Source organism: Bombina bombina, chromosome 1 (assembly GCF_027579735.1).
Source record: "Bombina bombina isolate aBomBom1 chromosome 1, aBomBom1.pri, whole genome shotgun sequence".
NCBI classification, from domain to species: domain Eukaryota; kingdom Metazoa; phylum Chordata; class Amphibia; order Anura; family Bombinatoridae; genus Bombina; species Bombina bombina.
In genome coordinates, this window is record NC_069499.1 from 236,600,081 (window position 1) to 236,612,223 (window position 12,143).

At 39.3% G+C, this 12,143-nt stretch overlaps 2 protein-coding genes across 2 annotated transcripts in view; one reads left to right on the plus strand and one right to left on the minus strand.

Annotated features, from left to right (window-relative positions):
• Positions 1 to 7,562, minus strand: part of ZFYVE19 (zinc finger FYVE-type containing 19) — a 127,651-nt gene extending 120,089 nt beyond the window's left edge. Inside the window, exons 1-2 of the mRNA XM_053697881.1 lie at positions 7,439 to 7,562; positions 7,166 to 7,224 (exon numbers count right to left, since the gene is read on the minus strand). Coding sequence (XP_053553856.1) covers positions 7,166 to 7,219 — 54 coding nt within the window. The 5' untranslated portion in view covers positions 7,220 to 7,224; positions 7,439 to 7,562. The remainder of the gene's footprint in view (positions 1 to 7,165; positions 7,225 to 7,438) is intronic.
• Positions 7,563 to 7,634: 72 nt separating this feature from the next.
• Positions 7,635 to 12,143, plus strand: part of DNAJC17 (DnaJ heat shock protein family (Hsp40) member C17) — a 104,817-nt gene continuing 100,308 nt past the window's right edge. The window contains exon 1 of the mRNA XM_053697882.1: positions 7,635 to 7,933. Coding sequence (XP_053553857.1) covers positions 7,844 to 7,933 — 90 coding nt within the window. The 5' untranslated portion in view covers positions 7,635 to 7,843. The remainder of the gene's footprint in view (positions 7,934 to 12,143) is intronic.

Genomic DNA, 12,143 nt, shown 5'->3' on the forward strand with positions numbered 1-12,143 from the left:
TCTAGCCAACTCATCCTTAATAGACTCAGAGAGACCCAGTCTGAATTGGTTTCTAAGAGCTATTTGATTCCATTGGGAGTCTGTAGAGAACTGCTTAAATTCAGTGATATACACCTCAACTGGTTTAGAACCTTGTCGTAAAGCTCTCATCTTAGTTTCAGCTGTAATTTGTGAATTAGTATCCAAATACAATTCATCCATGGCAGTGAGGAAATCTGGTAGGGAAGTGAGAATAGGATTATGTGTTTCATAAAACGAGTCTGCCCAGATCCTGGGTTCACCACGTAAAAAAGATATCATTGTCAAAACTTTCAGGTGATCACTAGGGTAAGTTTTAGGTTTGAGTGTGAAAAGCAACATGCATGCATTCTTAAATTGACGATATAGATGTCTGTCGCCTGAAAATAAATCAGGGGATGCTATCTGAGGCTCAGGTTGGCTTACCGGAGGCGGTGTTGTAACCTTCACAGTGTCTCTGATAACCTTTCTCAAAGTTTCATTCTCCACTTGTAAGGCACTCATGGCCTGTCCTAGTTGATCTACCTTTTGTGTAAGATTGTAAACAATTTGCGGCAGATCCGCTGGATCCATTATTCTGGCTTAGTAATTCTGTTATGGGCTAAGTTGGTTAAAGATCTTTCAACTATTGCAGTGGATCTACAGCTGCGGATCAGATGTAATGTTTCACTCAGCACTTAATTAACATATGACGATGTTAACCATAATGGGGCTCAGAGTGAGTTAATAAACTTTAAGTCTATGTGGAGACTTGGGGAAAAATAAAGGAGTAACTTAATATGTTAAGTATCCATAAAGAAACAGATTAACAAAGTAATTCTTTCTGATGATTTGTGGAAAAGTATCAGTTCATATGTATCACAATACAATTAATGTAGCAGATCCTCTGTGACCAATAATTAGTGAAGTGTGCGCCAAAGATTTAAAGTCACAATAAGATGTTACACAACTCAGTTAGCTGTAGTGAGTTAGTCGTAGGTTACCTGTTGAATCGGCTGAGAGCAGAGAACTCGAGCGGCACTCGAGACAACAGCTGATAGGCGGTGAGTGACAGCTTACTGAAAACCGGTTGCGGTTGGCGTCTGACGTCACAGGAATGAAGTCCGCGGGAGAATAAAACTCACAAATCTTCTGGTAATGTTGAAAAGGCACTCGGATGTTTGAAGTATAATCCTGGCTTGATAATATGAGAGGAAATGTAACGGAAATGTATACCGTAACCAAAGTAGAGAAAACAGAACACCGTAGCAGGGTGTCAGTTTCCCTTGAATAAAGTTTTGAACTATTTTCCAATAAGGTAGCTTGGAATAAGCAGGAGCTCAGTTTGAAGCAGAGTTACCTAGGGATAAAACTCAATTACTAAGCACCTGGCTGGCGTCAGGAGAAAGCTTAAATAGGCTAGGAGGAACTAAAAGGTAAAGGTGGTATTGGTAATTGTATGATACTTAACATAAGGTGGTATAGTGAGTTCTGACAGTATTACATCTAAAAAGGACAGAAATAAACCCTATGGACAACTTCTACCGATTGACATACCTGAATGTCCTTGGTTTCACATTGGAATGGACTTTATTGTTGAACTTCCTACTAGTTCTGGTTTCAATACCATTTTAGTAGTCACTGAAATTCTCACTAAAATGGCTCTCTTTATTCCATTCCATAAAGTACCTACTGCTTCTGAAACTGCACTTCTGTTTCTTAATACTGTTGTTCGTCTCCATGGACTCCCCAGTATCATAACCTCTGATAGAGGTACTCAATTCACCTCTAAATTTTGGAAATCCATATCAGAACACTTACAAATTGATCATCGGCTGAGTACAGCATTTCACCCGCAAACCAACGGGCAAACTGAAAGACTAAATCAATGGCTCGAACAGTACCTCCGGTGTTACTGCTCCTATCATCAAGACAAATGGGCTGAATATCTATATTTAGCAGAATTTTCATACAACAACTCTACCAATAGTACAACTAATCTCTCTCCCTTTTATGCTAATTATGCATATCATCCAAACTTTAGGATTCTTGACGACACTCCTGTGAATTCACCTGCAGTGGATGACCTCTTAAGAACTATTGTGGAAAATTTCCATCTTCTAAGGAAAAACATTCCAAACGCACAATCCTCTCAAAAGAAGTATTATGACTTACGTAGGAGACCTGCTCCAGCATATGCAATCGGAGATAGAGTGTGGCTTTCCACTAAAAATATAAAAAAGCTTTCTGGTTTGTACATTGGCCCTTTCACAATTACTCGTATTATCAATGTTAACGCAGTCACTCTGGACCTACCTCCTTCAATACCTATCCACCCAACCGTCCATGTCTCGCTACTTAAACCAGCTACTAACACTAGCTCTACTTCCATTGTTCTCCCTCCTCCAGCTCTACCCTTGGATTCTGATGTCTTTAAAGTCCAAGACCTCCTTGACTCCAGAATTTGCAATGGGGAATTGCAATACCTCGTCAGGTGGAAGGGTTATTCTCCTGATGAGGATACTTGGGAGCCACATAACCTGATTAATGCACCTCGCCTCCTCTCCCGATTCCACAGACGTTACCCTACGAGACCCAGGCATCAAGCCGAGGATCGGCTTCCTTGAGGGGGGGCATATGTAAGGAATCCACTTCGCATTTTCCACTTGTTCCATGTTTTCACAAGTCACCTGACTTAGCCTATTTAGGTGTTCACCTGTGTGCAAATAGGTGCTTAGTTATTTTCCTTGTAGCAGTTTACAGCTCTCCTGCTCAATACAGCTACTCGCCTAAATACCAAGCTCTCTCTTTTGGATTACAATTTGTTCATTCAAAATAGAACCAGTATTTCCTACTGCAAGTTTCTACAACGTTACCTCTCTAAGAAACCAGCTACAAATTATCTGTTGCTTGTTACTTTATATCAATCTGTGCTACACACATCAAAGCCACTCTCACTAAACGGCAGTCTCACCGCAACCGAACAAACAAGATTGGCGTAACATTCTAACTTGGCACATTGCTGAACTGATTTCAACGATCTATTGTAAGTTGGGACTGTTTTCTCTCACTCCTTACCTGCAAGCACAAGATTTGTTTGTTTCTCAGCATCTGATACTTTAGTCAGATCTCTCCGCTTGTGCCGCTGTCACTCAGCACATTGACTCCTCCTACCATCTCCAAAACTGCACAGCAATATCGCGGTCAGCACAAACAAGTACCAACTACTGCTCTGTGATATCCTCTGTGCACGGATACATAAACGGACACTTTACTATTACTGCTAAGCTGAGGTCCAGTTATTTTAAGCACGGTTCTTTTGATTTACTTACCGTGTACCAAGTGTGTTATTCTGAGCTATTATCAGGATTTATACCGAGTTACCTACACATTATAAATATACTAAAGTTTCTTATGCATCCAGTACTTATCTCTCACATTTGGGACTTCCTTTACTTTATGTACTGAACAATACAGTACATCTGAAGCCTAAGCTTTGTTCTGCTTCCTGTTATTTACCAAATTTGATAACAGAGACAGCTATTGAATTAATCCATTACTTTATTTACAAATATTAATTTCCTTTCACTTTCAGGCATACAGTCTATGCTATTTAATAGCCTGTTTAAGAAAGTGATACAAATACATATTTTCTCAAGTCTGCAGTTGTGATCTTTTGCTCCTTCTTCATCAGGCATTACAACAGGTCTGGGTGCAAGAACCATAGGGAAAGTTAGAAAACAAATTAATACAACATACAGAAAAAGTCCAGCACTCACAAGCTCTCAGCTAAGATTAAAAGCAAACATGGAAAGGTTAGTTACTGCATTTGGCCAAATGGGACAAGCCCAGGTGCCACGTCAAGGTTCCTTCCAAAAACCTGGGACCCTAAAACAGCCATCTTGCATTGTGTGGCTGTTTTAGGGATTTGTTTTGTTATTTACCCTATGGTTCTTGCACCCAGACCTGTCTGGGGTTAACTGCCTGTGACTCTGGGGACAGCACAGCTTACTGTGAGTGCCAGTGAGCACCATGGCCTGAACATGTTGCAGGGTCATGGGATGTGTACCCGGTCCAGTCTGAGAGTGCAGTCCCATTCCGCGTTTTGTATATGTTTGGGGTGATTACATAAGCCTGTGCACCCTTCACTTGTTCCCAGTTTGTTGGATTGAGAGCTTGCATTGTGTGGCTGTTTTAGGGTCCCAGGTTTTTGGAAGGGACCTTGACGTGGTACCTGGGCTTGTCCCATTTTGCCAAATGCGGTAACTAACCCTTCCATTTTTGCTTTTAATCTTAGCTGAGAGCTTGTGAGTGAGTGCTGGACTTTCTCTGTATATATATATATATATATATATATATATATATATATATATATATATATATATATATATATATATATATATATATATATATATATATATATATATACACACACACATACACACACACAGGTGGCCCTCGTTTTACAACGGTTCAATTTACACCGTTTCAGAATAACAACCTTTTTTTCCAGTCATGTGACTGCTATTGAAAAGCATTGAGAAGCAGTGCATTGATTAAAATAGCCAGTAGGTGGAGCTGTCCGCTTGTGCTGAAGCAAAGCCAAGCAAGCTGAAATTAATCAGTTTAACCAGACCTGAGCTATCGAGCAGATTTCAAAGGAACAAGATCTTCCTGTCTATAAATCAGTCCAGATTGGAATGCATAGAAAGAACTGTTTGCAGAAAAATGCAAGTGAAGTCTGTGTTGTGTGATTATTTCATTAGGTTTATAATGCTGTTTAGCAAATGTTTTTGTTCATTTAACTTAGTTTAATTATATATTCTGTGTTGTGTAATTATTTTATTAGGTTTATAATGCTGTTTAGCATTTAAAGTCTTCATTTCAAAGCTTAAAAAATAATGTTTTAGGTGTTACTTATGACAATTTTGAGAGGGGCCTGGAACCTATCTCCCTCACTTCCCATTGACTTACATTACAAACTGGGTTTTAATTTACAACATTTCTTCTGGAACCTAACCCCGACGTAAACTGAGGGCTACCTGTGACTCTGGGAGCAGCACAGCTTCCTGTGAGTGCCAGTAGCACCCAGGGCTGAGCATGTTGCAGGGTCATGGGATGTGTACCCGGTCCAGTATGAGAATGCAGTTCCCTTCCGTGTTTTGTATATGTCTAGGGTGATTACATATTCCTGTGCACCCTTCCCTTGTTCCCAGTTTGTTTGGATTTGAAAGCTTGCATTGTGTGGCTGTTTTAGGGTCCCAGGTATTGGAAAGGACCTTGACGAGGTACCTGGGCTTGTCCCATTTGGCCAGATGCGGTAACTAACCTTTCCATTTTTGCTTTTAAATCTTAGCTGAGAGCTTGTGAGTGCTGGGTTTTCTCTGTGTGTTGTATTAATTTGTTTTGTAATTTTCTCTATGGTTCTTGCACCCAGACCTGACTGGGGTTAACTGCCTGTGACTCTGGGAGCAGCCCAGCTTCCTGTGAGTGCCAGTGGCACCCAGGGCTGAGCATGTTGCAGGGTCATGGGATGTGTACCCAGTCCAGTATGAGAGTGCAGTTCCCTTCCGTGTGTATATATATATATATATATATATATATATATATATATATATATATATATATAGTCACGGATACTGGGCTGCAGGGGCTGAACCCTTGCCCCCCCTATAGACTTCACCCCTGTTGCTGCTTAGCGGTTTTGGGCTCCTCAGAGCAACCGCAAATCCCCAGACCTTCTATTTCTGGTTGTTTTGTATATGGACTGTCGTCTTGGAGGAGCTGGTCACAGACCGACACTTCCCCCTTCAGCTGGCCGGGCCCCTGGAACTACCGGTCGGCCGCATCCTCCAGGATTACCAGTGCCCTTTGACCCAGGTCGCTCCTGAGGCCCTTTGTTCCAGAGCTCCGCTCTTCTGGGGTTTGCTGCCTCTCAGGGTGACCCAGAGGTGGGGTGATTGCCGGAAGGGAGCTCCCTTGGGAACCGGGGGTTCCGGTTCCCCCTATAACCCCTATTCTCCCTGGACTTCCAGGTGAACGTTTTAAAACAGCATAACTCCGGTCCCCAGCCATGGATCACTGTAGATTCTGGGGATCGAGAGCTTTAAAATGACACCATGGATCCCCCGGGATCACCCCGAAAACCGCCACCCCTGGGTACTGGAAATCTGTGGGACCATGGCTGCTATGGCCGGCACCAGCCTGTCTGGAGGGGCAGGAATGGCGGGAAAACTGTGGCATTGTCTCCTGTTTTCCTGTTTTTATCAAGATGAGTGTGTGTATAAAAGATGTGTGTTTGTCACAATAAAGTCATTTCTATTTTCACCTGAATGCTAGTCTGTCTAGTTATTTGGGTGTGCTCCTGCTAGAATCACTTTCCTGAGCTACATAGCCACTTGTTCCAGGCAGAGGAAGGACCCGGTCGACGGCGCTACCTAGTCGGGGTAGCGGGGAGTCCATCACATATATATATATATCACTGTCTGATTTGCTATGCTGCGCTACCACTGTTCGATTTGAATTTAGCCACCAATCAGCAAGCTCTACCCAGGTGCTGAACCAAAAATAGGCCAGCTCCTAAGCTTACATTCCTGCTTTTTAAATACAGATATCAAGTGAACGAAGAAAAATTGATGATAATAATAATAATAATAATAATAGGAGTTAATTAGAAAGTTGCTTAAAATGTCATGCTCTAAAAAATTTGGGTTTCATATCCCTTTAACTAGCAATGGGATGGTATGTAATGGGGGGGGGGTGTACCCTGCCTGTTTGGCCAAAAATCCTACCACCGGCCCTGGGGGAGCCAATGACAAAAGGTAAGTGCTGCCACCAATCACCAGTTAGTTCCCAGTGTACAGCCTACCTATCTATACTCTTCAATAAAGAAACACATACAATTAGATAAAATAAGTAAATTTTAAAAAAATAATTTAAAACTGCTTGCTTTAACTAAATCATAAAACTATATTTTTGACTTTACGGTGGCGTTAAAAGGACATGAACATCAAACGTAAACATTCGTGATTCATAGTAAGCATTCAATTTTAAAAAGCTTTTTAGTTTACTTCTCTTATCACATTGATTTTCTTTTATTGGTATCCTATTTCTACCCTATAAGCATTCTGGCAAAATCCCTTCTTTATCCAATTTTTATTTTATTTACCTCTTTCTTGAAGATTGAGAATTTGGAAGCGCAGTTGAAGCACCTTCTGTCCATTACACCTGTTAAGGCAAAAATATGTAGATTTTTACTTAACCTGCTTAGCTACTATGTGTAAACATATATTGCTTATGTTTAAGACTACTTGCAACTCGCGCTTTGCTAATAATCTTAGTCTTGTTAAACCTGAGTTCAAGCCTTGATTTTGCGCGGAACGAAACACAAAGCAACTAATAACTAAAACAAGAGGATTATTTTTTTTACAATATTTCTAACCTGCCACAATTAATCTGTCTGATTCACTGACTAACACAATTTACAGAACATTTTGATACTGTTCTTGCAGTTTTCAGGAAGTATATCGACCATTCAGTGTGGCAAAGCACCATGGGAGATGTAGTCCAACTAATGTCGCAAGAAGGTTTTCTTTATGTGCAATTTGTTGTATTTGACTACATGTTCCTTAGGGCAGCAGAAGGTTGACTTGGTTGAATGTGATGATTTGCACTTCATGCTGGGTATCGTAGTTTCTTAGTGTCACTATTTCCTTGATGTCTACCAAGAGTGCACTATATTGAACTACAAATCCCGGCAGACTTTAAAGTCAAACAAATCGAAACAGACTGGACGGAGTATTAAGGTCTATGTTGAAGAAATTAAATCCATAGTAAGAGTTAACTCATGGCTGAAAAAATGGCGGCCTCCAAGGAGCTAATGCAAATGGACCTGTATGGACTTCTCGGTATTAAGGATGATGCTAGTGAGAAAGAGGTGAGTGGGTTTTTTTTTCTGTTAAACTAAATAGGGCTGGATTTACTCTGATTTGGTAAATTATTCCCTCATAATCGCCCTATTACTTTTATAATCACTCATTCATGTTTGATAACATTTTGTCACATTAGACACACGGATTAAAGAAGGACTCATACACCTCTCTATAGTCTCAAACACAGATATCTATGTAATGTTTCATGTTAGTAACTAGCAGGATTATAGTTAGGCCACTTAGTTATCACTTTATTATACTATACCTAGGGCTTTTTTGTGTGGTGGTATTCACCAGTACTAAGTACCACCACCTCTGCCATCTCATAACAGGTAATATTTGTTACTGAACACAACATATCAATCATTAATCAATGAGTACTGGTGTTCTGTCAAGATTTGCTTCTCTGTCTAAATCAGTTACCACAATTTGCGCATGCACACAATTACGTAATCGCACTCCACATATGTTTCATAAGAATGTGTGGCATGAGATTACGTAAATACAAGCACGCGCACATTGTTCGGTAGCAAATTTTGACAAAGAGGAAAATTTGTCCTTCTTAAAGTGATGGTAAATCTTAGTGTTTATGAAACGCTAGGATTTACCATCGTAACAAATAAAGGGGACTTTCATTCATGAAGTATAAAACCAGTAAACCTTAAAAATAATGTTATATAATTCTGCACATAGTGCAGAATTATATAACATTATATTAGCCAAACATTTATAAAACATAATTTCCCTATTAATTAAAAAAAAAAAAAAATGCTATTTCACAGACCCGCTCTCTGCTGAGCGGGTCTGTTATATTTACTCAGCGCATCGGGCCAGCTGTATAGTCACAGCCCGGCCCGACCGCGCCATAAGACTAAGTGCAGCTCGCTCCTGTCACATGTGCAGAATTATATAACATTATTTTTAAAGTTTACTGACACTTTAATTTTGAAAGCCCCCTTATTTGTTAGCAGCTTTCGTTGTGCTGAGCTGCTAAAGGCAGCCCACAGCATTACGCTATTTGGCTGAGAGGTGACGTTTCCACCTCTTAGCCAATAGCTGTGCGGGAAATCCAGCTTGGCGCCGTCTTTTGCAGCGCCAAGCTAGATTTCTTGCACAGCTATTGGCTAAGAGGTGGAAACGTCACCTCGTAGCCAAATAGCATTCTGCCGTGGGCTGCCTTTAGCAGCGCAGCAAACAATGATAACATAAAGGGGCTTTAAGATTGAAGTATTTTATACTTCATGAATGAAAGTCCCCTTTATTTGTTACAATGGTAAATCCTAGCATTTCACAAACGCTAGGATTTACCATCACTAAAGTGATTGTCAAGTTGAATGATTTTCTGGCTACTATATAAAATTATTATAAAAAAACAGGGACACTTTAATAAAAAAAAAAATTAAGATGCAGCATTTCTAAAATATTTCCCATTTAGAGATGGTAAACATTGTGCTTTTCCTCCGCATCTCCTACTGTCTTTAGCTGAGGGATGACAAATCTGGCTTCATCCAATAGTTGTGTGCCCCACTTGGCATCCAGCTCGTGGATGAAGCCAGATTTGTCACCCCTAAGCTAAAGAAAGTAGGAGATGCAGGTGGAGGAACGTCATGATGTTTGCCGTCTCTAAATGGTAAATATTTTATAAATGCCACGTCTTAAAAAAAAAATGTAATCATTTAAAGTGCCCCTTTTTTTATAGTAATTTTATATAGTAGCCAGAAAGTGGTCATGTACACATGCGCATAAACATGTAGTAGCAAATTTGGACAGAGAACTTATTTTAACACAAGTTAATGTTTTTTTTAAAAATGTTTGTTTACATATATTAAAATATTTTATCTGTGAACCCCTTCACTACTGGGACTTATAGAGAAGAACTTGCCCAAAATACTGGAGAATTTTTAGCATTTTTGCTATCACTTTATTTAAACAGAAATAGAGCCTTGGTTGTGGGGGGGTTTTAAAAAAATTTTTTATTTAAAAACTATATATATATATTTTTTTAAGTAGACAACCCAATGTATTGATCTAGGCCCATTTTGGTATATTTCATGCCGCCATTTGACTTTGACATTGCTTTTTGGTAATTAGAAGGCCGCTAATTACAGCTGCGCACCACACCTCTATTATTCCTGGCAGTCAAGGTGTTAATCGGGTAACTTGTAAGGTTAATTTTAGCTTTAGTGTAGAGATTATCCTCCCATCTGACACTTCCCTCCCCCTGATCCATCCCACACAGCTCTCTTCCCTTCCTCATCCCCAATGGCCACCTCCATCTTAGGTACTGGCCGACAGTCTGCCAGTATGAAGAGTTAAAGGGACACTGAACCCAAATTTTTTATTTGTGATTCAGATAGAGCATGCAATTTTAAGTAACTTTCTAATTTACTCCTATTAGCAAATGTTCTTCATTCTCTTGGTATCTTTATTTGAAATGCAAGAATGTAAGTTTAGATGCCGGCCCATTTTGTTGAACAACCTGGGTTGTTCTTGCTGATTGGTGGATAAATTCATCCACCAATAAACAAGTGCTGTCCAAGGTTCCTGGACTTTCTTTTTCAAATAAAGATAGCAAGAGTATGAAGAAAAATTGATAATAGGAGTAAATTAGAAAGTTACAAAAGAAAAAATTTGGGTTCAGTGTCCCTTTAAGGACATTTTTTTAAATTAAATATATATATATGTTATATAAAAAAAATATTTTTTTATTTCTGCAGTGTAGGATCTCGCTTACCCTCCAACTTCCCTGATCCCTCCCATACAGGTCTCTAACCCTCCCCCTCTAACTATTGTCTGTAGTGTATTGGTTTCCCCAGTTCCCCCCTCCAGCCATCGTTGGTTAAGGACGCCCCCACTTTTTTTTATTCCGTATCTCCCCATTCCTTGATCCCTTGAATATACCTATGTTTTATCATCCTGCCAAGCCCACACTGCTCTCTGACTAACCACATACATTGGATATTATTTTTATTTCCATCATTTTTATTATTTGGTCAAAAATACATATACATTGCAACTCAAAAAGACAAGCAAAACAAAAATAAATCACATGCAAAACATCCCAGTGTAATATCCTTCTCCTCATTGAATTAGCTCTATTAATTTATCCCCTGGTGATCATGCAGGATATAGTCCACTTTTTTTTATTTCATAGTGTGACTTTACTGATCCATAGTGTGAGCAGGAGAAGAGACCTCTAATAATGTGTCATACTAACTAGTACATTGGGAGATTTGACAGCTCTGATACAGACTGGATATTTTTTTATAGTATTAATACTCACTTCCACATATACAGTATACAAACCTCTATACTAGTGGTAGGCAACTGGCTGGGGAGCATATGCAACCACCTAAAGCTTTTCATGTGACCCCAGTCTTTTTTCCTCTGGAGAAATGTGGGCTGTCCAGTTTTACCTCCAAGAGGCATATTTCCAAAAATTAAGTTGTTTAAAGAGACGGTCAACTCCAAAATGTTTATTGTTTAAAAATATAGATAATCCCTTTATTACCCATTCCCCAGTTTTGCAAAACTAAATGGTTATATTAATATACTTTTAACCTCTTTGATTACCTTGTATGTAAACCTCTTATGACAGCCCCCTGATCACATGGCTATTTATTTATTATCTATTGACTTGCATTTTAGCCAATTAGTGCTGTGTCAGCCACATCTCCGCAGTGTGAGCACAGTTATCTATATGGCAAGGATGGATTAGCAGTCTCTTGTTGTGAAAAGCTACTAAAAAAACGTGATAAGAGGCTGTCTGTAGTGGCATAGAAAGAGGCAGAAATGTAGAGTTTTAAATGTTATAAAGTATATTAATAGAGCAATGTTGGTTGTGCAAAGCTTGGGAATGGGTAGTAAAGGCGTTATCTATCTTTTTAAACAATAACAATTTTGATGTTGACCGTCCCTTTAACTTGAAAGTAAAACTAACAGGAAATGTTTCTGTACAAGATACCAATGTATCTGTTGCTCACTTGGTGGGACAGCTCCTACAGAATAAGCTGTATTATTCAGCAGCACAGAACCTCTGTGTCACTAAAAGTGGTTAAAATTGTGTTGTAATAAACAATTTAAATGGTATTGTTTGGTTTGTTACCAGTTGAAAAACAAGTTTAAACTTTATTTAAAATCCAAATAGTGTTTTAATTCGTTATCACCCTCTACTGCAGATTAGACATTGGGCATATTACTGTAGATGTAGTTATA